Source organism: Phoca vitulina, unplaced genomic scaffold (assembly GCF_004348235.1).
Source record: "Phoca vitulina isolate PV1807 unplaced genomic scaffold, GSC_HSeal_1.0 scaffold3, whole genome shotgun sequence".
In the NCBI taxonomy this organism is placed as follows: domain Eukaryota; kingdom Metazoa; phylum Chordata; class Mammalia; order Carnivora; family Phocidae; genus Phoca; species Phoca vitulina.
In genome coordinates this window covers 71,811,634-71,838,450 of record NW_022589706.1, presented here as the reverse complement: position 1 = coordinate 71,838,450, position 26,817 = coordinate 71,811,634, and the positions used below count along the sequence as shown (strand labels likewise).

The 26,817-nt window shown below is 34.9% G+C and overlaps 1 protein-coding gene and 1 non-coding gene across 8 annotated transcripts in view; both read right to left on the bottom strand.

Moving 5' to 3' along the window:
• The window catches only part of SMARCAD1 (SWI/SNF-related, matrix-associated actin-dependent regulator of chromatin, subfamily a, containing DEAD/H box 1), a 74,934-nt gene that overhangs the window by 29,911 nt on the left and 18,206 nt on the right, over positions 1 to 26,817 (bottom strand). For 4 of the 7 annotated variants that reach the window (XM_032400840.1, XM_032400841.1, XM_032400844.1 and 1 more), the window contains exons 4-9: positions 23,187 to 23,358; positions 20,123 to 20,189; positions 14,577 to 14,680; positions 6,188 to 6,289; positions 5,050 to 5,131; positions 3,198 to 3,586 (exon numbers count right to left, since the gene is read on the bottom strand). In XM_032400840.1, the coding sequence (XP_032256731.1) occupies positions 3,198 to 3,586; positions 5,050 to 5,131; positions 6,188 to 6,289; positions 14,577 to 14,680; positions 20,123 to 20,189; positions 23,187 to 23,358 (916 nt within the window). Of the gene's footprint in view, positions 1 to 3,197; positions 3,587 to 5,049; positions 5,132 to 6,187; positions 6,290 to 14,576; positions 14,681 to 19,683; positions 19,706 to 20,122; positions 20,190 to 23,186; positions 23,359 to 26,817 lie in introns of those variants that run through there. The other 3 variants (XM_032400845.1, XM_032400843.1, XM_032400846.1) reach the window with 2 other exon arrangements.
• On the bottom strand, positions 15,756 to 15,892 carry LOC116630354. The gene has a single exon (XR_004298950.1). It is a non-coding gene; the product is annotated as a small nucleolar RNA SNORA36 family (small nucleolar RNA).

Genomic DNA, 26,817 nt, shown 5'->3' with positions numbered 1-26,817 from the left:
TTACAATAACAACTGAGAAAGCAAAAAAGGAAACCTGGGGTCTGAGTTACTAGTAAACTGGAATTGCACAATGAGGAACATAAAGTATTTTAACATGAACGAAAACCTGGGTTGCATTGTTAAGGATCAAGGAAAACTGCATCTACGCCGACCTAAATGTTAAGGAAGTAGATGCATATATGAAAAGTTTTTAGGTTGAGTTATCCATGAATGAGTTACTCATGAATCTTGCTTTGGTCAGCATACATTACATCCTGATTAAAGTATAAAGATGCAACATCATAAGATAATCACAGATGTAATAGCGTCCCAAGGCACAAGGCTAGACAAAAACTCAGTAAGTTGTTAGTGAAGGTTAGTGAACTGATGCAATCAAATGAGTGAAATTTGGCAATTAAAATCCCAATTTTCCACATTAACTGTACATGTTAAACTGACATTATTGGTTTGCTGTATTTCCAAAGTCTACAGGATTTGATGTTGTGGTTTCTTACAATAAACACATACTTTACTACTATTAAGCAGAAAAATGAGATGGAAAAATTATGAAAAAAATTTGACAAACTATTTAAATTCTGATTCAAAGAAAACAATAGGTGTAAAGCTGCAAACATAAACACTCGTACACAATGCACTTATTTTGTTAAATAAACACATTTTACTCATGTAAAATAAGGGTGATTAGCATATCTTACAGCATTTAATGTTTAAAAAGTGTATTTCTCTGAAAAGGAAAGTCATAACTGAGGTACTTTTCAAATTTTGTTTTAAAAGGCACTGTAAACATAATTTTCACATTTGAACTATTTTTATAAGACAATGAAATACTAATGATTACATTAACCTACCAATGTTACAGACTTCATTTTTAACAAAAATCATAATTAAAACGTGTACTTGATTTGTTAGCTCAGTATGCATTTTTAAATGAAATATAAATGACTTTTAAAATTCTGATAAATTCCCCAATCCTTAAGACAAAATAAGCTTCAACAATGTTAAGACTACTATCATTTACATGCTGATCTTAATATATAATGCCATGTAATTGTCATTATAGTATGACTGAGTGTCATAATTAAAATTTCAACTAATTCTCATAGGAATTTCTAAAAACAGTAGCTATGAAAACAAAAGTTAGGTTTTTTCTTTTATTTCTTTCTGAAGTTGTTTATAGGTACATTATTAAACCTTTCTGAATAACAGGAAAGGAGTATATCATATACAGCTTTTTACTAAAATGTACATAATATTAACTTTACCTTTGATGATTTGAAGATGAAATTGCTCTCTAAATCAGTCACACTGAAAATTCTAAAGTGACTGAAAGTAGAAGCTTAAAGTTTTACACAAATTAAAATTCAAAGCTTATATACACAGATGTGCTAATGTTACTGTTCATTTCCAAAAACTCTTCATTTACCTACATTTTTCAGAACAGCAAAACCCTGTTTTTTGCTGATGTAGCAAGTTTACTTTTTAACTGTTACATAAAATAACCAACATTTAAATAAATAGCTAGCAAAAAAATCTTTGTGTTCAATTTTTAAAGAGGGATCAGATACAATAGGAGATTTACCTAGGTAACGCATAATCCACAAAAATTTCATGTTGAGGCTAATTTAAACTATGCCAATTAATTAGCAGGGGAACTATGCTTTCTACACGTTAAGTTGAATATTTTTAAAAGCATCTGGCACATATAAGTCTGGTATAACTTACTTTTACTATAAGATATTTGGGCAAGTAGTTACAGTTACTAAACACAGTGGTGTAGATAATTGCATTCCTTATTAAATAAATTAGAATCCCAACAAGCCTGAACAACCGATTCTGCAATAACATAGGAGACCATTAAAGATTAAAATAAAGAAGAAAAGCAAGAAAAGAAGAACAAGAAAGCCCTTCAGCAAATACTTTAACAAATAAATCACTCAGGCAAAGCCGAACAAGTTTTGAAAGGACCTGCTTTGACAGATGTTCTCTGGAAAAGCAAAGGCTTTAGGCAAAACAAATGGCTTTATTTATTTTATTTTATAAAATAAGCTATGAAATACCAGTAATGTTGTTTATTTTTCAAATATCTTAATTTTTTTAAAAATGCTTTTCAGAACCACTGTTCAGGGACCCTCCCATACTACCACTTTAAAGATACTTATTAAGGGAACTTAGGCTCTTACAGATTTGTCACAAGTATAAAATTAACCACAGAACAACTTTACTCCTTAAGATAGGGAATAAAACTTCCTTAAAATTTCTAAAGCTTCAAGAGGCACTTCATCTTCAAAAGCTGTAAAAAATCATCCATATTGCTCTCACAGCAGGGCCTGTATATAATTCATGCTATAAAAGCCTACATTCTCACAAAAGTCAAGGCAAAATTGAAAAGACAGAGTTCTTATATTGCTCCGTATGAATAAAATTTGCTCACTGAGACTTGCAAAACTCAAAATACAACTATTTGGATAACACTTGCTTATAGGAAATTGAATTCCATAAAAGGATCATGCAAAGTGTACTTACCAGTTGCTTATGCCTTCCCTTCACCTAACGCTTGAATTCTAGGCTTCACACACTTTTCTATCTTTTCCAATTAAAAACGCTGCAGCCTGCTACACTCCATAAAATGGCCGTGTTGTTTAACCAAGAAAAACATGTTAGAGATTGAGCTGTCATTTTTAAAAGAAAAAGAAAATAAACATTTGCTTCTTTTGTGGTGAAGCATAAAACACTTAGGCTGGCATCTTGAATCATGGAGCTCCCCTGGACGTTGCTATTGCTCTTCAAGTAGTTGTAGTAAAATTTCTGCCATTCTTGCTTTCTGCATGGTGTCTCAGCAGTAACAGATCAGAACAGGCTAGCAAGCAACTCCTTCCTAAATGTAAGCTCTAATTTCTTCTTCTGCAGTGAAATGAACCAAGTTTCTATGCAAAAGAATGAGTGACAGTATGCCCAGCCAATCAGCTTGGGTTTTTTCAGGAAAATCACCCCTTAATTCATTCAAAATTAGGTCATATGACACTATTTGAAATACTATTGGCTTACAATGAAAGTAATGTTTGCCTCTACACAGGATAAGGCCACCCATTTATGCCTCCCTGGGCTGAAGACACCTTGACTATAAACGGTACTGTGAATTAAACACACACACACACACACACACACACACACACACAGGGAAAAAAATGTAGCCTTACCAGAGCTTCCCAACTATTAAAGGGCCGGAGTTCTGTTATCTTCTGAGCCTTTTTCTGAGAACACTGAGGAATCAAAGTAAGTTCACCAATTGAAGCATCTTGAAGAAAGTGAAGAATTTTACCCTTATAGCCATCCTCCATCACTTCTTCACCACTACTGTAGTCCTCATCTAGTGAACTACCCACATCAGAGCCCGAATCGTATTCAGAGTCTTCAATAACTCTCTTAGGATTAAATACATTTTTTTTACGTTTCTTGTTAAAACCATTTTGTGGTTTCATGGAACATTTCTGTTTCAGTTTTGTTTTAGCTGCATTTTTAGGGTAATTCTGACTTCTTGAAGCTTCTTTTCCATTTGGAAATTCACTTTGTGAAGCATACTGCATATCTGTGTAGAAAGACAAAAATAACTAAGTTAGGAAGATATAAATTAAATATAAATATAAAGATATAAGCCCTCAAATAAGAAAAAATTACCTAAACGTGTTATTTTCCTTTTGAATACAGAATTCAACTATAATTTGTTAAATTTTGATATGCTTTAAAGAGAAATACTGAAGTGGAATTTGAAGTTGTACAATGAGTTGAAATAGTTAGCTTCAAAAACAGGTGATTACTAAAAAATAAAAATGAATAAAAACCCCCATTTTCTAACAAAGGTCCTGAGAATATAAATGGCAGCTGCATTTCCGTAAGATATCGCAGATGCTACTTAGCAGCCCCATCTCCATGCCAACACTGACAGGTATAGCAAAAACATGTACACCCTAAATTAAAACCATTCCTATTATATTAATTTTCCATCACCATGTCCATCTATTGAAATCTACTATTATTAAAAAACATTGCTACTTTATCACTGGTTAACCTATCATACTCCATTGATTTCTAAGATGCCTGTGATTGAAGATAACTCTGTTATTTCTTACCAGTTAATCTATTACATAATACTTTACTGTTTAGAATGTCTGTTTTACTTACTCAAAGAGCTTTCAGACTTATACACTGATTATCATACATTCATTCATATGCACATATAAAAGACAGAAACTGGGATAAGGCAGTTCTCAAATTCTTCACATTCATAATCTCTTTTGAATCATTTTTCAGACACAGAATTGCTGATATTGGTGGCTTTTTTCCCCCCACACAATCTCATTCTCTGTGCCATCAAGAGCACTGGTACTAAGGTATTTCTTAAAATAATTTATTAAAAAACAAAACCAAAAAACATAAAACCACTGTACTGGGTTTTTAAAGCTGGTTTTGTAATCAAGCAGGAATCAATTAGATCAGCTCTTCATAGGGATGTTACTAAACATGTGTGATTCAACTCTTCTCCACTACTTATCCTCTAACATTTGGTTCTGAAAGTTAAAAGTACTCCAATACAGGTTTAGGGACTTTCTTCCATGCCAGTGATATTCATCTTTTAGGTTTCTGATACTGGTGCTTCTGATTATTCATGTAAGAGCAGGCTAGGACACCTACATTACAGGGATTATAAACCACCAGCAATCATAAGATCCATCCTGTGTGCTGTTAAAATATAAAAAATGTTCCTTTTATATTCAATAAAACATGGTAATTTAAAAGTAGCCTTAACTATCAAAAAAAAAAAAAAAAAAGCCAAATGGAAAAAGATATTTACTATTTCATTTTACACTGCCATTAAAGAACAAGCCAAAACATTTGGAAACTGCTCATTTAAAAAATTTTTACATCATTATTTCCAAGATCTTTTGCAATCCCATTCTCTGATAATTACCTAATAGGTTTACATTTTCTTATATTCCAAAATACAGAACATAACAGGAATTATGTGTTTTCTAGGACAGAAGAGCTAATTACCTTGGTCTTCTGCAAACACTTTTAAAGATTCTAAAGCTTCTGTGTACATCCATTCATGTTCCTTGAGTACTTCCCTTAGTTCCTAGAAATAAGTCATTGATCTTTTTGTTAAAAATCTAAAATTAGCAACTTGTAAAAAACTTTTATGCTCTTTTAAAAATTCACTTGAAAATTCGTATCTGATTATTTCAGATTTGTTTACATGCTGCTTTACAAATTCTTTCTGTGTATATAAAATTTCACCTCTGCGAATTTGTAAGTCTTCAAACGAAAGGAAGCTAGACTTTTTCTGCATTTCTATTCTCCCTATGAAGGCTCTGAACACATGAGGATCAAAAATGTTTGTTCAATTAAACATAACATGCAGCTAGGCTTTTTCAAACTGCTAACTTCAAAACATATATTTTCAACACATGTAAAGAACCAACCAACAAGATTTTGCATTTAGCTTATCAGAATTCAGCAGATGTACTACCTGTGCATATACTTGAATAAATCAATGCAAGTGTGAATGTATTCTAAATGGTTAACAAATAATGTGCTTCTACATACAATCAGGTGATGGAAGAGAAGCAAGTTTGGCATGAATCTTTATACAGACTCTGAAAGCATTCTTACTACTTAGCAAGTAGAACAAAGCTTATGGAATACTAAAGTACTGAAATGCAGTATTATACTTTAAGATTATTTTTTTAAGTTTTTTTTTTTTAGTAATCTCTACACCCAATGTGAGGCTCGAACCCATGATCCTGAGATCAAGAGTCACGTTTTTCCGACTCAGTCAACCAGGCACCCCTAACCCTTTAAAATTCTTAATGAAAAATTTAAAGGACAAGAATATGAAAAAAGCTAAAACAGTTGACTTGGCTTTCTACATATTCACATTTCATATATGAGTTCCAACTGTTATGTTTGTTATGATTATGGTTACTGTGCTGATAAAGTTGGCAATTAAGGTAAATAAACAACGTAAAGAATTAAGAAGCAGTATAAAAGTATTTTATAATACTGATAAAGGAGTATATTTAATTAGGAAAATGCAAAACACACCCTAAGCTTTTCCACAGTTTTTCTCAAACACTATTTTGTTCCAAATATTTAGTACACACTGATTATATTTCTGTCCACGACCACCTACCTGTTTATCAAAATTGGGAAATTCCTTTTGCAATTTCAATACAATACTTTCTTGCTTTTCCCAATTACTACTAGACTCTGCAGACTCATTTGATTCCTCTCCCTAATGGAAAGAAAAAAAAAAAAAACAATTACGGAGAACATCTATAACGCTAACAGTCTTAAGACAATTACATTTATATTTGACTTGATTTGGAGCTTACCACATTAAGAATTCAGAAATGTTTCTGTTTCTTGTGAAAACTGACAAATTAGTATCTTTAAGGATAAAAAATATTGCTGTTTTACGATCACAAAAAGACCTTTACTGCCTATCCAATAACTCACACTTCATTCATAAACACTCAAAATGAGATAAATCTGCAAAAAGACTAGAATGTTCCTCAAATTATTCTAAATAATTTAGGTATTTTGAAGTATATTTGCTAATGCCAAATAAAAAAAAAGATTCAAATATCTCATCTATGCTCACACTTTTATACCTCCCTACAAATTTCAAATACTGAGAGAAAAAAGTTTACTTTTCATTTGGTGCTGATTCACAGAATGGCTTAAGTATTAATTGTTCAGCCATAACATAAAAGTAACATGAATAATAAACTTATGTGAAGCCAAAACATTAATCTGGGAATAATTATAGTTACTCATATAATCTCTTTCTTGTCACTTAAATGGACTTAAAGAAACTGGTTAAAATTCCACATCTAAGAGGCACCTGGGTGGCTCAGTCAGTTAAGTGTCTGACTCTTGGTTTCAGCTCAGGTCATGATCCCAAGGTTGTGGGATCAAGCCTCACAACACGCTCAGCGGAAGGTCTGCTTGAGATTCTCTCTCTCCCTCTCAAAATAAATGAATAAATCTTAAAAAAAAAAAAAAAGATTCTTGGGGTTCATGCATAAGAAAAATCTTGCATTTCAGTCAATCAAAAAAGATTTATCTAACTCTGCTTAGAACTATACCACATGCCATATAATCAAGATATAGAAAAATACAGCCTCATCTTTTCTCTTCTACCTCCTTTCTTATCCAACAACTAAATGTTATTTTTCTTTCCCTACCCAAAATAGAAATACTAAATTGTGAGTGATACCTCTGCTGCACAGAGGTGTAAAGATGGAGTTCCACAAGACAGAAGCAAATAAAATACTATGGAAGTTTGGAAGAGGAAGAAGAAAACTCCATGTGTTTTTATATTAGTGAATGGCCCATTTGGGTTGAAGCACAGAGACCATGGACAGGCTATTAGGCTGAAAAATTAAATCAGAGCTAATACCGCATTTGGCCTGCAGTGCTAAATTGAGGTCAGCCTTTATTAAGAAAGCAAAGGATTTTGAGCTGGGGAAAAAAACACTAATACATGGAGAAAGCATTTCAAAACCCTCAGAAATTCATACTGCCATCCTCACTTAACAGCTGAAGACACTGAAACGCCAAGAATAAGCCTTTTAGGTCATAGATAGATAATAACTATCTGAGGCAGGAATAGAAACTTAGGTATCTAACTGTAAACTGCTGTTTTTCTACTATATACATGTTTCCTAAACCTTAGTCATTCACATAGCACATTCCTGTCCATCAAAGAATGAATGGATAAACAAACTGTAGTATATACACAAAATGATATTCAGCCTTAAAAAAAGTACTGATACTTGCTACAATGTGGATGAACCTCCAAAAACATTATGCTAAGTGAAAGCTAGACACAAAAGGTAACATATTGTGTGCTTCTATTTACATGAAATATCCAGAACAGGTAAATCCACAGACAGAAAGCAGACTGGTGGCTGCCCAGGGCTGGGGGGAGGAATGAAAGGAGAGAAACGACTTAAAAGGGATGGCAGGCTAGTATGGGGGGATAGAAAGATTTTGGAACTAGATGGGATGTTAGACTAGCAATGAACTGTTCATTCTAAAATGGCTAATTTTATGCTATGTGAATTTTACCTTAATAAAAAAAAGTCTGACGTTTGGAAAGCAGTAAATATCTTTTGGGAATCAAATATATGATAGTACAAATTAAACATTCAGTAGATGGTATATCTCTCATTTGCTGTCTGCTCTCAGATTTAACACTTCTGCCAGCTCTGCTAATCTCTGGTGACTTAAAATACCTATGCAATCCAGTGGTAACACCAGAGCTTTATACAAGACAGGTGATACACAGAGTCTGGGCCTAAATCTGTCTCAGTGGGCTACAGGGTTATGAATTAATCTTGTGGTTATTTTTCCCATTCCAGAATGCAGAGCTGGAGCAGATATATTTAGGACTGGCAGCAATCTCGTAGTAGCTCCTTGGCCCACGAAGGGCCATTATTGTAGGAAAAAAACAAATCCAAGTTCCTAAAACCGCGGAGGGGCAGAGGAAGGGGTAGGAAGAGGAAGAAGAGAAGTACAAGCAGCAGCAACAGCATATTCCTGAAGGAACTGAGAGACGGTATCACCATCCCATCCCAATGAAATGGGCCTCCTTGGCCTATACGAGAGCTAGATGATAGGTTTTGGGGGATTACTTCAGGTTATCATAAACAAAGAGGTGATGACCCTGATTTTAACTACTAAACCAGATGTGGTATTTTTACTGGAGCAAATCAATAAAACTGTGCAGTTATCAATCTGTCAGATGCTTCTTCCCCCACTGTCCCCATCCCAATTAGAAAGGACAAGCCAAAGCAATTGTTTTCATCTGGGCAGGGTCAGTGATAGATGCACCTTCACTGTCTTTAGGGTTATGGTAACTCTCTTGCTCTTTCCTCATACAGTACTCTAGGACTGATAGTTTTGCACAGTGCACAGAATTCACTTTAATCATCTACACCGAAGACATCACACTGACTGGACCTGGTAGGCAGGAAGCAGTGGGTACCTTAGTAAGATACATGCATGCCAAAGAGTGGGGAATAACCCCCCTCAAATTCTGGGGACCACCACTTTCATGAATTTTATGAGGGATCCAATCTGGGGCATGTTGCAAATGCCATTCAAAAAAAAAAAAAGGAAAGAAAAAGGGTGCATATTGTTTAACTCTACGAGAAAGAAGCACAACACTTGGTCAGCCTCCTTCAATATTGGAGGCAAGGTATACTTCATTATGGTGTGTGCTGCTTAATCTGTTTACAAACTAACTCTTTAACACAGTCACAGTTTCGAATTGGGCCCACATGAAGAGAAGACTCTGTAGCAGTCCAGGATACAGTACAAGGTGCTCTGCCACTTGGGTTTCTTGACCAACAAGCAGATGCCAATGGTCTCAAAGAATCTGTGGCTAATAAGGATGTTGTATAGTGTCTCTAGAAAGCCCTAATAGGAAAATCACAGCAGAGACCCATAAGCTTTTGAAGCAAGGTCGGGTGTCCTGCTGAAAACTACAGTCTGTTCTGCTACATGACATATGCAATTCCAAAATTACCGGACTGTGCAAAATCATGAAAATTATAAACTACAGTGTCTAAGAAAAATCATGTTAGAGGCACAACATTCAAAAACTTCATCAGTGACACATTAAAAAAAGAAAGGACTGTGCTTAAAACAGGGTGGCACAATTTCACATACATTAAATGGTTAAGAAATACATAAATACTATAATAAATATGAACTGAAGTCTGCCTGGGGGCATTAGCACTGGAAGGATTGCAGCTTATGAGGTACTGTGAAGTGGTAGAAGGGTTATCTGAAAATAACCAATTTGTTAACACCAGCTATGGAATGCCATGGCTCATTGTGTTATCTCTGCTATACTGGCTAAAAATATAAATAAGAAATTATAAAATAAACAAATATATATTTCTGCTCCTTTGCGAGCCCCTCCTTTCATACTAATGCTGTCTATATGGTTTTTTTTTTTTTTAACTTATTTATTTGAGAGAGAGCATGCACGTGCATTCAAGCCAGGGGAGGGGCAGAGGGAGAGGCAGAGAATCTTAAGCAGACTCTGAACCAACCGCAGAGCCCAATGTGGGGCTTGAACTCACAACCCTGAGATCATGACCTGAGCTGAAATCAAGTTGGATGCTTAACTGACTGAGCCATCCAGGTGCCCCTGTCTGTATGGTTCTAAATTCAAATGGATGCTATGCATGACTCTTACTACATTCAGCATTAAAGCCATTATCTTCAAACCAGTGTAACTGTTTTCAGTAACACTTAAAACACCAGCTAACGTGATGTGTTAAGCTGTCATGGTGTAGCCTTTTAGTCTTCACCATCACTGTCATCATCACCTTCTGCATTCATATGGCCAGCAGCAGCAAATTATTGCAAGAGTTCTGTGGTTAGATCATCAGAGTGGGACCCTAGCTCTTTATCTCCTCCAGTTTCTACTTCCTCCAATCCAACCTGCTTTCTTAACATAGCTTGTTCTAAGTTTTAAAAACTTCTCTAAAGAATCAAAATCTTTCAAAATCACAAATAAATCAAGGAGAGTTTTCCACCACACATAATGCAAACACTCTTTTATCACTCCAGGCTTTTACAATGGTAGCAATGAACATTCTGATGTTAAATCTATTCCCAAATTCTATAATCACATCTGCATTCTTTCAGTAATAGCAATTAGCATCTTAAATGCTCACTTTAAATAGTAAGCCATAAATGATGTAATCACACTTTTATCACAGGGCTATCTCAGAGTGGTGGTTTTCTGAGGCAAAAAGAAGAAAAAAAATGGGGTTGAGTTTGGTTTTTGTAAATAGGCAGGCTTGATGCATTATGAGAGTTTTTAAGGAAAGTTTTTTTCACTTGCTGTTGTTTTTACAATAATTCTCTTACAACAGACAAGAATTAAGTAAAAGTATCAATGCAGATTTGGGCAATCCATCCATTTTTCCTATACCTGTAGTGAACTCTAAGGCTGACTTTATTTCTTTTAAAAGGCTCAGCTCAGTTTGGTAAGTAATAAACTACTATTGGTTTTAGCTCTAAGTCTCTACCTGGCACTAGCGCTGAACATCAAGTAATGCCATCTTTCAAAGCCCTAATTCCTCTTTTCTGTCTTTCAGATTTGGGACTTGTAAGGCAGGCATTTATAACAGATACCTGTTTTGTCAAAATTTAGAGTTTAATTCAATGTACAGTTGCTTCCTTTAGTTTACTTCTGTATCACACCTGGAAAATTCTTTTGCAGCTTTCCCATCTGCACTCATTGCTCTGCGTGACAGCTGATGGCTTAGGAATTTGCAGCACTGTTTGAAACTACTAAAGCAACCACTAGTGGCACCGAAAGAAGCTACTTCTGCAGGATACAGTTATTTCCTTAAAAAGGCTTTGTATATAAAGATCCATATGGAAAAGGGTGTTCCTGATTTTTTCACTCTTTGATCTTTAATTCAAATGCTCAACCATCTTTACTTTTCTCCTATTTCTTTATGCCTTTCCCAGCATTTCATGACAGGCTGGCTGTATTATATTTGTGGCACTGTCTCTGATGCTTCACAATGTGCATTCCTTTATGCCTGTTGCTCAGGATATAGCATATCCTTATTTCTTCCCAAATGTCTGTTTCAAGCTTTTCTTCAACACTTAAAACTTTCCTTTTGTATGTACTGCCTGATATTTTTGAACGAGATTGCTTAGATATGTTCGGGATGTTGAACAGGTGCTTTTTTCCCAAAAAGTTCACCATTGTGAAAGAACAGAAACACAGGCTCATGGGATAATAAACATGGTAAAATGAGGGAGCCAGTAGGTGTTTGGGGTGTGTGCATTTTATGTATTCCTATGTGGCCCAGTGCAGCTGGGTACAGTGTTCTGTGTTCATCTAGTACTTCTCATGAACAAAACTGTACATAAATAACACAAAATTTAGGCTACACTAAAACTGCTGTTTAACATATTTACTGCACTGGAACACATTCACCTTTTAAAAACAGAATGGACTTCTCTCTGTGAAACAATTGTTGGCTTGATAGGGAGTCCTGATAGGAACAGAATGGTTGGCCATGGGACATTAAATGACCATGAGACTTGAGCTGATGTGATCTGATTATCTCATCTACCAAGCCTAAAACTGGGCATGAACAGCAGCAACCCATCATCAAAACGGGAGACTGAAATTGAACTTGAGCAGGTTCAGGAGGCACAAATAAGCTGCATGTGCAGCAGTCCCAGACTCCCATAGTACCTACTTCTGCTTTACTGCTGCCTCTACTTCAACCAGTATCTACGGCACTTTTGGGAATTCTTTATGATCAAATAATGAAGGAAAATCTTGAACTTGGTTTTCAAAGGGTTTACATACTGTTAGAAGCAGCCCAAAGTGAAGTAAACAACTGCTATGATTTAACCTCTTTTAAAAGAGTAGCCCTGTGCACAACTTTGGGCAGTACATCTTACTGTCCCTTTTGTATAGAAAGAGATGGCCAGATGTATAGAGCTATGATATAGTATGGACAGAAGCCAAGGAGGAGAGTAAGAGTAAAAGATCGGTAACCAGAAGTCTGGGAAAGAGGTGCACTGTTGAACTTATCAGGAGTTTTTCTGAGAACAGAATGCAAGGGAAACAGTTTTCCTTGAGAATGTTCAGCAAAGGCCATCTACTACAGAGGAAATTTTTAGTAATCAGATAGACAAGATGATCTATTTTGTGAATACCAATACCACCACAGCCATCTGAATGCTTGCTCAATGGGTCTACATACAAATGGCCATGGTAACAGGAATTGAGGCTGTGCATACAAATCAACAAGACAGTCCCACACCAAGATTTATCTGACCATTGCTATCAACAAATACTTGACTTGCCAAGAGAAGAGGCCAACAATGAGTTTCCACAATACCACCATTCCTTGGGAGATTCAGTCAACTGTCTGGTGGAAAGCTGATTACATTGGACCCCTTTCATCATGGAAGGGACAGTAACAGAAAACTACCGTAAGCTGCCTTTCCTTTCTACTTGCTCCTGGCAATATCAGTTATGGGTTGAATTCTGTCTCTCCAAAATTCATGTGACGAATAACACCCAGTAGCTCAGAATGTGACTTTATTTGGAGACAGAGTCTTTACTGAGATAATCAAATTAAAATTAGGGCAAACCCTAATCTGATGACTGGTGTCCTTACGAAAAGGAGAAATTTGGAGACAGACATGCACACAAAGAGTACACAATGTGATGACAAAGGCAAGGATCTACAAGCCAAGAAACACCAAAGTTGCCAGCAAACCACCAGGAACAAAGAGAATAATGGAAAGCCTTCAGAAGAAACTAACCCTTCTGACGCACTAGCTTCAGAACTGTAAGACAATACATTTCTGTTGTTTAAGCCCCCCAGCTTGTGCTACTTTGTTATGGCAGTCCTAGGAAACTAACATATCATATACAGATATAGAGAAAACCTAATTCACACAGTACACTGTGACACCATAATGCTCCTGACCAGGGAGCTAAGAAAAGTGCATCAATGAATTCATGCCCAAGTTCAGTGATTTCACCACGGGCCTCAATACTCAGAAGCAGCAGGCTTATAGAACAGTGGTACCACTTAGTGAAAATTCAGCACATGAACTTATAGAGAACACCCAAGACTGATGTGTTATTCAACAGGATGTACAAAGAAAGTAAATGCTTTGAATCAGCAATCAATATGATGCTATTTTCCCCACAGCCATTATATATAGATCTGTAAAATAAAATGTGGGCCTAGTCTCTTATACTACAGCTGTTCCTCATAGCTAAAAACCCAATCACAGAATTTTTACTTCCCATTAGTATTAGTTCTTAAGAAAAAAATGCTTCCATGTAGGGACATAACATTGTCTCATTAAATTAGGGTAGAGATTGCCACCTGGCTACTCTGGGCTTCTTATACCATTAAATCACACATTAAAAAAAAAAAAAAAAGGTTATTATACTAGTTGGGGTAACTGATTTTGATTTTGATTACCAAGAAGAAATTTTGTTGTCTTGAATGCAGGCAGGGAGGACTATGTCTGGTTTCACTGGGAGGCCTCTCAGTAGTTCTATTCATAAAGTGAAAAGTTAATGGAAAACTATAGAGTAACCCAATAAAAGCATAACCGTAATTATTTTTAGATAAGCAGTTAAATATCAAAGATGTCATCTAGAAGAATTATAAATAGCTGCCACTGAGGAGGAGGAAATGGTGCTGGTGGTGATAACAGCCATTTTTCTTAAGTGTTCAATTATATATTCAAAGTATATTTTCCCAAAGTTACTTTATCATGCCACTAGAATGTTTTTAATAATTGATTTTATAACTCAGAGATAAGCAATTAATACCAGATAAATTAAAAAGAAAGCAAAAAGTCATAAATGAAATGTAAACACATTCTGATTTGGTTGTGAAAAAGGAGTGATTCATTTAGGTCTAATATCCACAGATTCAAGATATTCTATGCCTAACAGCTGATTTTGATACTGCAGTTCAAATATAACTTACATGATCCAGTCTTTTCTTTTTTATAGACTGATCATCATTAAATTCATCTTCCTCATATGGCTCCGAAGAAGATGATAATTTTCTTTTCCTGGGTCCACCACCTTCTAAAACAGAGAAGAACAATCAAAGTCTGCACAGTTATTATAAGAAGCATTAATGCAAAATAAAGGCAAAAATGTTATTATAATGAATACATGTGTAGACAGTTCTCTTGACATCAGGCCCAATGTTATTTCTTCTACTTATCTTGTATACTCAGTAAATGTCAACTGAATTAAAGGAAAAACAGAGACTTTTATCAGTCTTTCAAAAGTAGAAATCACTGTAATAATGTTATTTGTAAACCATAATGTTACTTAACAATAACATACATCACTAAACTGACAGGTAATTCTACAGAGCAATATTGAAAGGAAAGGGTTCCCCCTGTGACTGAGTATTCAGCAGTGAAAAAAAGCTGAGCCCTATCAGTGTAGCTTATTTGAATAATTGTTTACTATGTACCAGGCTTTGCAAAGGGCTTTTATTAACCGTTGTTATAAACTTCCACAATAAACTTACAAAGTAGGTAACAGTCTCTCTCATTTAACAAATGAGGAGGAAATGAGATATAGATAGCTCAAGTAATTAATGCTCTTAACCTAAAACCAAGAGAGTGTAACAGAGGCTATAACAGTGATAGAAAATTTACATATCGTCATAACTGAAAGAGAAACTCAAACTATATGATCTTAATAAGCTATACTATAGGGGTGCATGGCTGGCTCAGTAGGTAGAGCAGTGACTCAATCTTGGGGTTGTAAATTCAAGCCCCACACTGGGTGTAGAGATTACTTAAAAATAAAATCTTAAAAGAAACAAAAAAAGGAAGCTATATTACATATTTGTACTTTGAATACATTTATCTATTTCTTATATACTTTTACTTTTAGAGAGCAAATTCCTCAGACATACTGCTGTGCTAATATGAAACCATCTGCCAAAGCTTACAAAAGTGCAGTATTAATTAAATCAGTACCCTATGCTTTTAGAAATAAAACTTGTAGAAGTACAGTATTCAAAATAAATATAAACATGACAGCTTTTAAGTTGAAAGCCTGAAAATTTTATAATATAGTTGTAACAAACTAAGTAAATGTTATTAAAGTTGTTTTTTTTTTTCTTTTTTTTCCTTTTCATTTTTGTAGGCTGGGAGGTAGTAAATGAATAGAGTAATGCTTTCTATCCAATCATCTCCCACAGCCCAGGTTTCAATGTTCCAAAGTTTAATTAACAGAACAGGGAAGCTACCCTGAACTGAACTCAACACTTTGGAATTATTAAAGTTTTAAAGTATAATTTCATTAAGTGTGGATGGTTAAATTTTTATTTTCCAATTTATTTCATAAAGTAAATGTGCATTCTGCAGATACCAACTACTTCCCATTATCCACTTTAATAAGGGATTATAACCCATATATTTATTGGGGTAGGGTGAGCACTGTTAGTAACAGTCTAAGTCTGAAAAAAACTTCGAACTAGATGATTTATGCCGTGTCACCTAGACATGTTTCTTTCCCCAAAGAACAAGAACTTTGTTTTGTCAATAAAGGATTCTTCAACCTTAATTATCTGTTTAAACATCTTTCCTTTTTGTTAATATTATGACACCAAATATTTACATGTATTTAAAGTGGCTACAGGCAAAAAATTTGCAAAATGTGGGGGACAAAATACAAACCTAAAATTTTAGTATGAAAAGGTTACATAACAGCACACAATGCTGCCTACATCTAAATCTACTCTATTTATAATTAATTAAAAATTTTGTATGTAACTATGTTATGCTGTGCTCATCTTAAGTGTAGCTACCGATGCTATTAAGTATTCCTGACTATATTCCCTGTGCTGTGAGACGTGCTCACCGTGTGGTAAGTGCAGCATAAGGCATAGCTGTTCAATCACTGTTGTACACCTGAAACTCATGTAACACTGTGTGTTAGCTATACTTCGATAAAAAAGGTTTTTGCACATGTCCAAAGAAAACAAATTAATATTTTACATTAAATAGCACTTCCAACTTGTGTTTCATAAATTCCCATCTTTTACTGGGAGCACCCATCATCAATTTCAGAAAAAAAAGTTAAAATTGTACCTCATACCCAGATGAAAATAAATTTCATCTAAGTCCAGTATTTAACAATAAAAAATAAAACATGAAACTGTATAAAGAAAATAAACAAAGAACACATATAGGCAGTTCAACAGGAAAAAAAATGAGAAGATGTTCAACTTCATTAATAATTAAAAAGTTAAAATAAAAAAAATAAAATACCATTATTTTTCATCCATTAAAAAAGACAGTCCTAGCAGACCACAGGCAAAAAGGCACTTTTAAACATTACACACTGTTATACCCTTTCTGGAAGGCAATGTAAATAATACATCTCAGAATTTTAGATATCTTTTAGTCCAACAATTCCTTCTCTAGGAATTTATTTGACAGAACTGATGGAAATGTGTGCTTAAGTATACATACAAGAATTCTGCCTAAATGCCTAAGATATTAAACAAGTTAGAACATACACATAAATCCCACTGTTATAAATTAGGTAGACTTTTAAAAATAAACAGGGAAAGATGTCTCTAATCAATGAAAAGGTCACAAAGCAGAAATATAAAAGGATCACAATCACCTAAAAATGTTTTACGTATTTTTATACAAACACAGAGAAGTGGAAGAAATAGCCAGAGACTCCTGACAACATCAATAAATTCATATTATTACCTTTTAAAACAGGGTAAAAACTTCAGATATATACATATGTAATTTTTTGTTTTCGTAACCTAGTATTCTTAAATGAAAACTTTCAGAAAGCAATGCATAAAAGGTACCCCTATTGTTTAATATGTGAAATATTATCTGTAAGAGATTATAATTTGTGCTAAAACCAATATCCAACATCATGATGTATAGAACTGTCCAAAATATCTTAACAGATATTTAAAAAGACCTTTTTTGGGAAAACTGTTCTAATATATCGAAAATAGTTTCCTGTCTTAATGATACTGTATATTAAAGGTTATCTTACGTCGCTGAGGCAAAGCTGTCATTCTATACATCACCTCAGAAGTATAATGTACTAAAGATGAAGATGACTGATAGGACGGTCTAGTCTATTCCAAGATGAAGCATGAAGTCTACTTTAAAAACAAGAAAACCCTGATTTCTTCTTTCCTTATAACTTTGCACTCGAAAATATTTATTTATTATTATTATTATTATTGAGTATGCTCCATGCCCAGTATGGATTATTATTATTGCTGTTATTCTTAAGTAGGCTCCATGCCCAGTATGGAGCCTAATGGGGGGCTTGAACTTACGACCCTGAGATCAAGACCTGAGCTGAGATCAAGAGTCGGACACTTAACCGAATGAGCTATCCAGGTGCTCCGAAAATACTTTTTTTAATAAGAAATAGTATCAATGTACAGTGCAAGAATGAGAACAAGAAAAAAAACTCAGATGAAGTTCAAATTTAACGAGGATTGTGAACTCCATGAAAGCAAAGGTTTTGTCTATTTTGTTTCCTTATGTATCCTCAATGCCTAAAACAGCATCTGGCACCTAGTAGTAGATACACAATAAATATTTGTTAAATTAATGAATAAGTTGAATGATATAAGTTGCTCGAGAAAAAAGATTAGACACTATTATGGAATAAAGTTTTTTCTACAAATCTGGAAAGATTATGGAATATTGCGATATTATAAGAACAAGAAAGTATATGTAAAATTTCCCAAACCATTCTGCAACTCAACAAATGTTCAATGAGTCTACCATTTTTCAGAACTTTTACAATAAGTGCTAGGGCTATGGTAATGAGGGAGATACAGTCAACCTTCTCCTATACCATTTTCTATCATCAGATGGCCCAGAAGAACAAATGACTGCTAACATTTATGATGTCAGCACAGTTATTTATTATGTGCCACACAGTACAGTAAGAAATTTACATTAACTTTATCACTTCTTCACAACAACCTATGAGTTCAGTACTATTATTACGCTGTTTTGCTGCTAAGGAAACAGAGACACGGAAGAGTTAGGCAACGCTGCCCAAGGTCACACAGCTAGTACGTGGAAGAAAAGGAAGAACCTTAACATACTGTGTAGGTAGCACCCACACAACACAATACTACTCCCTTGCTCAAACTGAAGAAAATGAAAGACTTAAAATATTTCATATGGATGAAACAATTTCATCTTTGGAATGCACTCTAAATAGAATCTACTTGGTTGGAGGTAAAAGTGAGGTAGATATTTGTTGAAGAGGGATGATAGGCCCAGAGGAACACACTATGCTATCTTCTGTTTTTGCACATATATTTTAGAGTTTCAAAAAATTTTAGGAAGCTAAAAAAATTCACTTAGGGAAATGGGCATTTATTCACACAATGTTGATGAAAAAACAAATCAGCACAACCTTTAAAAAAGTAACATGGAAGTACATATTAAACTTGATTCAGCATCCCGGTTTGAAATTTAGCCTACAGAAATAACAACATAAAGATTTCCTTATAAGGCTATTTACTTTAGTACTATAATAACAAAATAATGGAGATTTAAAGGCTATTTAACAGAGAAATAGTTAATAAACCAATCACATGGGTAGTTACAGAGGAATGTTATGGGGGCGTATTTCAAAACGGGATAAATCTGATTGTTCTGACGAGTTATCCATGATAATTCATCAAGCGATTTTTTAAAAAATGCAAACCAATACTATTATTGCATTTCCTAGTTAAATGTGTGTGCATGTGTTGTGTCATAGTAGGTACAAGCATAAGAAAAGCTGAAAATGATACAAAGCAAATTTAAGAGTGGTTAATGGAGTGTGGGTTTGCTTTCATTCCTTAAATGCTTTTTTGGTAGTGGGATTTAGGTTATTTTTACTTGTTTGGTATATACAAGTTAGGAAAAAAAAAAACCAAGACAGTATTTGCTGGAAAAAAAAAAAAAAATGGAGGTGCTTTTATATTGCAAGCTCCTTCAAATGCATTTATTTTTGTATCCCAAGCCTGGAACATAGCATAAATATTTACTAAATGAAGGAATGCTGATTACCAGCTAGGACTTTCCACAAGACATTATGTTCCTACTGACTCAGATTTGTAGACCTGTAAATAAAACCACAATGCAATTAGAAAGGACACTTAAGAAAGAAAATATACCTTCCAAAACTTCACTGTTACGAGATTTGATCTGTAGAAAACAAGCAAAATTACCAATGAAAACCTGCCCCCTCCCTAGGGGAAAAAAAAAAAAAAAAATCAACCTAGAAAATTTGGTTCCCAAATAGCTGTATGACCTCAGGTAAGTCACTTAACCTTCTTAAGCTTCAGTTTCTTCATTTAAAAAAAACTGAAGCTATTAACAACTCATAACGTTCCTGTAAGAATTCATGAAGGTGCTTGGTAAATTGGAGAGCAACTATCAAAAATGTGAAGGTATTTATTATTATAAAACTAATAAATTGACATGGCTAGAACTAAGTCAGGCCTACCTGCATCACCAAACATCAGCAAGGCGGCAGCAATTGCTCCATCCATAGTGCTTGTTGATTCAATCAACTAACAGAATGAGAAAAGATTGTTTTAAAAATAACACTTTAAGAATTATTTCACAAAAGTCTGTACAACATAAGTACACCTTAAAATGTTATTGGACTTACTCATCATCCCTATGTATTGAAATATATATTCAAGGTATTCTTAATTTTTTAATTGCAAAGTTCTGCATTAAAGCCTTAAAAACTCCCTACTTATGTGCTTATGTGTCCAGGCAGTAAGAGAGAGAGAGAGATGGAGAGAGAGGGAGGAGGAACACTGGTAGACATTTGTATTATTCTTTTTTTATTTATGAAAAAATAAACCACAATTCTGCAATGATTTTTTTAAATCTAGTATTTCTTAAGATGAGTGGGACCAAAAGGTTCTTTTTGATTTTTCCTCTATTTCTGAATTGGCCTGAATTTATTCAAGAACATACTCATATACTATTTATATAACTAATAATCTCAATATATAATTTTTTGTACTGATCTATAACATACTGCATTTCAAAAGAAACTAAACATCCCATATTTTTTCCTTGCTATAGTAAGAGTGCTCTCTTCTATTAGTTTTCCTAATCTTGGATCCTTTATTATCCTGTAAGCCCCTCTTCATTTTCAAAATAGTCAAAGCATATTCTTATCAAGTCTAGGACTAAATTTATATTTTACAACTTCTTGAATTCTTTTATATGGGTGTTAAGAGCCTTTGCACAGTACTTTATAAATGTCACCTTTAAATCTCTTGAAATGATAGGGATCAGTTGAAATGCAGAGTACTTCAAGAATACTCTGCTTTGGAGTGAGTGATACACTGAATTCCCTAAATTTCAAATACTGATTAATGAAACATGCATACAAATTCTGTTTATCAATCCTATTTTCCCACTGTAATTATAAAATTAGAACTAAATATTCTTACAGAAGAAAAATACCCTTCAACTACGTGAACAATTAGCAATCAGGCTAAAGTATTTTTAAACTGAGATTTGTTCCTTTGAATATTTAATACTCCATCATGTTTATTCTGTTGGAAGCTATTTCCAACACTGTAAGCAGCCCCTGTAGCTACTAGTCGCTACATTTATTGTCTTCTTAGTCTAGGAAAAAAATCACACCCAGAGGAAAATAACACTGCTAGCAGGGTGCAGACTCAAGATACCACTGAAGTTTCATTTAGCTAACAGTAAGAATGTATCAAAATGATTTGGGGTCAAAAAAAGGTTCACGTTAAAAATAACAGAGAATAATAATAATTTATTCTACGGAGTTTAAACTAGCAGGCCCAGGACGACCTTCAGTTCAGACATGTTGTTTGGCCTGAAAAGTACTTCTTTCTTTAAATTAGTTACCATAGGGGCACCTGGGTGGCTCAGTCAGTTAAGTGTCTGCCTTCTGCTCAGGTCATGATCCCAGGGTCCTAAATTGAGCCCTTCTGTCCAGCTCCCTCCTCAGCGGGGTGTCTGCTTCTCCCTCTGCCCCTCCCCCCGCTTGTGTTCTCTCTCTCAAATAAATAAAATCTTAAAAAAAATTAGTTACCATAAAAAGTTAACAAAGTACTGATACAACATGGATGAACCTGACACCCTTTTGCTAAGTGAACGAAGCCAGTTCACAAGCCAGATCATCAAAGATCACATCTTATTTAATCCCATTTATATAAAATGTGAAAAATAGACAAATCTATAAAGACAGAGCTTAGTGGTTGCCGAGAGCAAGAGGAAGGAAATGCAGAATGACTGTTAATGAATACAAAGTTTCCTTCTGGGGATGCCTGGGCAGCTCAGTCGGTTAAGCGTCTGCCTTTGGCTCAGGTCATGATCCCAGAGTCCTGGGATCCAGTCCCACACCCGGCTCCTTGCTCAGCAGGGAGCCTGCTTCTCCCTCTGCCTGCCACTTCCCCTGCTAGTGTGCGCACTCTCTCTCTCTGACAATAAATAAAATCTTTAAAAAAAAAAAAGTTTCTTTTGGAAAGATTAAAATGTTCTAAAATTAGATTATGGTGATAATTGCACAACTTTGTAAATATATTAAAAACCACTAAATTATACACTTCAAGTAGTTAAAGGAAGCTATTAAATAGGTCAATAGTAAATAACAGCCTTTTCACTTTATTTGGAAACTCTGAAACCTAATAAAAATGGGCTACCATTGATACCACATGGCCATCTCCTGCGGGCACTAGAGAGCAGCTGCCCATTTCAGAAAGAGCATATACTCTATGATACGCCAGTGTCCAGCACTTCCAAGTTACCTGCCTACCCCATACAGATACAGTACCTCCTACAGTTCCGACTGGAAATGGTGGTAGTCACCAGACAAAAAGGTGAAAAACATAAACCTGCAATTAAATGATCCTCCCAGGGTCATTCAACTAATAAGTGATAGAGCTAGAAATAACCTATTTACTAGTAATCTTCAGAGATTTATTCTCTACCTGAAATTTAATTCATCAATTTTTATGTGCTCTTATAAAGATACCTATTACAGTCCAAATACAGCCACTTATTTTGTTTCTATATAACTCAATCAAGGTTTCTCAGCAAGAGTGCTATTGACAGGATAATTCTTTTGTTATGCAGGACCATCCTCAGTACTGCAGGGGATTTAGTGTCCCTGGGCCTTTGGCATTAAATATCAATAGCAACCCTTTGTCATTATGAAGACCAAAAAAAAAAAAAAGCCTCCTGACATTTGAGTTTCTAGTGTGAGACCAGTTAAGTCTCTATTTTAGAACTATTTAAGCATACAAAAAAAATTTTCACAAGCTATGTGAGCTACTGAGGGAAATACTATATTTTATTATTTATAGGTGAATAGCCTTACCTATTAAAAAGTTAAGACTCCCAACAAGTAAATCTCTGGCATTTACTTTTATTATTATGTAAAAGTTAATTACCTCAAAACATAAGATATCTTTAGAAAAATGACTATCCACTAAATACAGTACTAGATACAAGGGAAATTTTAAACATCATTACAGCTACAATAACCAATTACTATAAAAGGGTATAACCTTAAGTAAATCACTGTCACTTCTTTGCGGGAAAAGTTCCTTCAAGGTCTGAAGTTTAGCATCTTTAAGGTCTTCTAATTCCGAAAGGTCTTCCAATTCCGAAATATCATCAGTATTTCTACCTGCCATGGTAGGAAGGCCCTGGGACTCTTCATCTTCAGATGGCTCAGAACTAAAAATATTTTCAGAGGAAAAAAACAATATTTTGATGTACTACTGTTATTTTATTAGAATCATATATATATGTAATACAGCAGTTCTTTCCAAAAAGAATGCAATCTCTGTCAAAGATTAAAACAACTTCTTTCATTTCAGTATGGTTATATATATAAATCTACATTCCCAGAGTCAGCATACTTTGAAAATATCTCATATTATCTGGGCTGGGATGGAGAACAATAAAATACCTGGCAATTATTTTAAGATACACACACGTACTGCATGCCCACTTTCTCTTTCCTATTCCCTTTTCACCTATACTCTATATATCAGATGAGCATTGTCAGGTTGCTCTTGAGAAATTATAAAGCCTACACTAATACAAAGATAAAAGGATTTTCATGGCCTACCTAGGTGATCAGAATCTAAGTGTTAAAATAAGAATGGTCCCATTGAGTACCAGAATCTCTGGTACCAGACAAGGAGCATTTATTCCATGTGAGGTTTTATTCTACAACTAACTTTAATCTCATTCTATCTCAATTTATATGTTAATCCTATATAAAAGACAGTTGAGGCCAAATTTTAATCATCTATCTCCCAAACAAAAATCTCATTTTGAAATTTTGGTTTTCTACCATGATAGCCATTCTGGAGATCAGAAAATAGAAGTATAACAAATGGATAGAAGTTATAAAGATCAGAGAAAGAAAAGTGGGAATTTAAGTTCGTTCTTAGTGTCAGAGAATGCAGATTATTGCTATACAGCTAATTCTATTTTGGGAAACATATCCAGAATCTGTATTTTAGTAACTTCACTGTATCTATTCATGTTAGTTCAGTTGTATGGTCACGGTACTAGTTTTACCTGAGAATCCCGCAAAATATTTAAAAGCAGACAGATCCCCAAGGACCAGGAATATATATATTTTAACAGACTTCTAGATTGACTTCTTGAACCCTGCTTTAAGAAAATGCTCTAGAGTAATGAGGTAAAATAAATCGCTTCCTTTGTAGAAGGAATATCCTTCAATATTTGAAGGCGATTACATGCATCTCCCTTTCCATTACACCCAGACCTCTCATTCTTCATATCCTCAACTCTGAATTCTCATTCTGCCTCACTCTGGATACATTCCCGATTTTGCGACCTAGTTCATTGAGAAAATGAAAGCATTCAGGTTGGAATCTTCTCACAATTTCTGTCCTAGAAAACCATTTTCAAAAGTTCTTACTCTGCTAGCTATCACCTTAACCTAATGATCAGATTCACAACCATGTGCCTCTTGCTGTAGTAATTATACTGACTACCAATCTTACCATGCCTTGTATTAACTGTCAGTTCACAGGAAATACAAGTGAGAGAGGAATAAATTCAATACCATCATAAGGAGACAATCATAAAAAACTATTTTCTCGAAGAAAAGATTTTACTTCTTCAGTAGTTAAAATCCTTAAAAAAGAGGAGGGGAGAGGACTCTTTAAGATCAAAAGAAAGTCAGGAGTTTCAACATGTGAATGCGGTGGATGCTTCTTGTTTGGATCCTGGTTTGAAAAAGCAGCTATAAAACACATGAATGTAGGGGCACGTCGGTGGCTTAGTGGGCTACACGTCAAATTCTTGGTTTCAGCTCAGGTCATGATCTCAGGGTTGTGGGTCAAGCCCCACGTCAGGCTCCACACTCAGGGCCAAGTCTGCTTGTCCCTCTCCCTCTGCTCCTCCCCTCACTTGTGTTCATTCTCTCTCAAATAAATATTTATTAAAAAAAAAAACATGAATTAGATGGTATTAGAGAACTGTTCATTGATTGGTATTGGGCTTTGGGGAGGAGAAAGACCTATCACAAAGTATCACCAAGAAATGTTGGAATGTCCATAATTTACTTTAAAATACTCGAGGCCAATAATAATAATAGATGAAACAATGAAACAAACAAGGAAAAATATTAACAAATGTTAAGTCTAGGTGGTAGGTACATGGATGTTCATTGTCTATTACTTTATTTTCTTGTATGCCTAAGATTTAAAAATAAAAGAAAAAATCTACAAAAACAAGAGTTGACTACTTTGTGTTCTTTTATCTGGTCTCAGATAAAGTTCTTCCCTTCTACTACTGAATGTAAAGTCCCTTCTCAGTGCTAAGGGATTCCAGCCCTTTCTATTTCCTACAGGACCCTGCTTCAACTATCTACTATCTTCTCTCCCCAGTCTCCTCTCCCTCCCTGAGCTCTTCCTCCCAAGCCTACAATGAGCTCAAGACAGCATTAACCAACTAATTCAATGTGCCAGGAACTCTAGGAACTGTGGACACAAGCACTGAATTAAGCAAATTCTCCTCTCCTTCACAAACTTTATAAAACCAAGTATCCACTTGCTCATTTCCTGTAGTTTTCCTCTCAATGTTTTATTACCTTTTGCCCCACCCATTTCAGTGAAGTTGTTCTTACCAAGGCAATAATATCCTCTAAAATGTCAAATGTAATAAAAACCTTTCACTGGTTATCTACTCCTCTGTAGTCTCACACACTGTTGACATATCTGAAAATCTGGCCCCACACCCACCCTCAGCCCATGGGTTTTGCAACATTAGTACTTGATTTTCCTTTACCTTTCCACCTGTCCTTAATCTCTAAAGAAGGCTTTTCTTCCTTTGTTCACATTTGTGAATTGTTGGTGTTTCCTAGGATTCTATCTTCAGCTTCTTCTCGTCTATTAATAATTCTTAGGAGATTTCATCAACTGCCAGTTTCTATTACTGACACCAGTGCTTATCAAAAGGGGGATGATTTTGCCCCAAGAGAACACTTGGCAATAGCTGGAGACAATTTTGCTTGTTTGACTAGGGAGGTGCTACTAGCATCTAGTGAGTAGAGATCAGAGATTCTGCAAAACATCCTGCAATGCACAGGAAAGAAGCCCCTCAAAGAATTATCTGGCCCAAACTGTCCACATCAAGGTTAAGAAATGATGATAACCAAAATGGCCCACTCATGGGTACTGATTATAATCATGGAATATTCACATAATGCAGTACTATGGAATATGAAAAAAAATACAGGTTTCTATAAACTAATACAATTTCTAGGATATATACCTAACTGAATAAAACAAAGCTCAATTGAGTATGTATATATGTATGCATTTATGTAGTGTGCTATCTTTTGTGTAAGAAACAAGAAAAAAGAGGGGCGCCTGGGTGGCTCAGTCGGTTAAGTGTCCAACTCTCCAACTCTTGATTCCAGCTCAGGTCATGATCTCAGGGTCATGAGTTCGAGCCCCGAGCCAGGCTCTGCACTGAGCATGGAGCCTGCTAAGATTCTCTTTCTCTGTCTACCTCTGTCCCTCCTCTGCCCCACATGGATGTGCACTCTTCCTCTCTCTCTTAAAAAAAAAAAAAAAAAAAAGGAAGGAAGGAAGGAAAGCAGGAAGGAAGGAAGGAGAAAAAAGATACATGGAAGAAAATGTATGATGA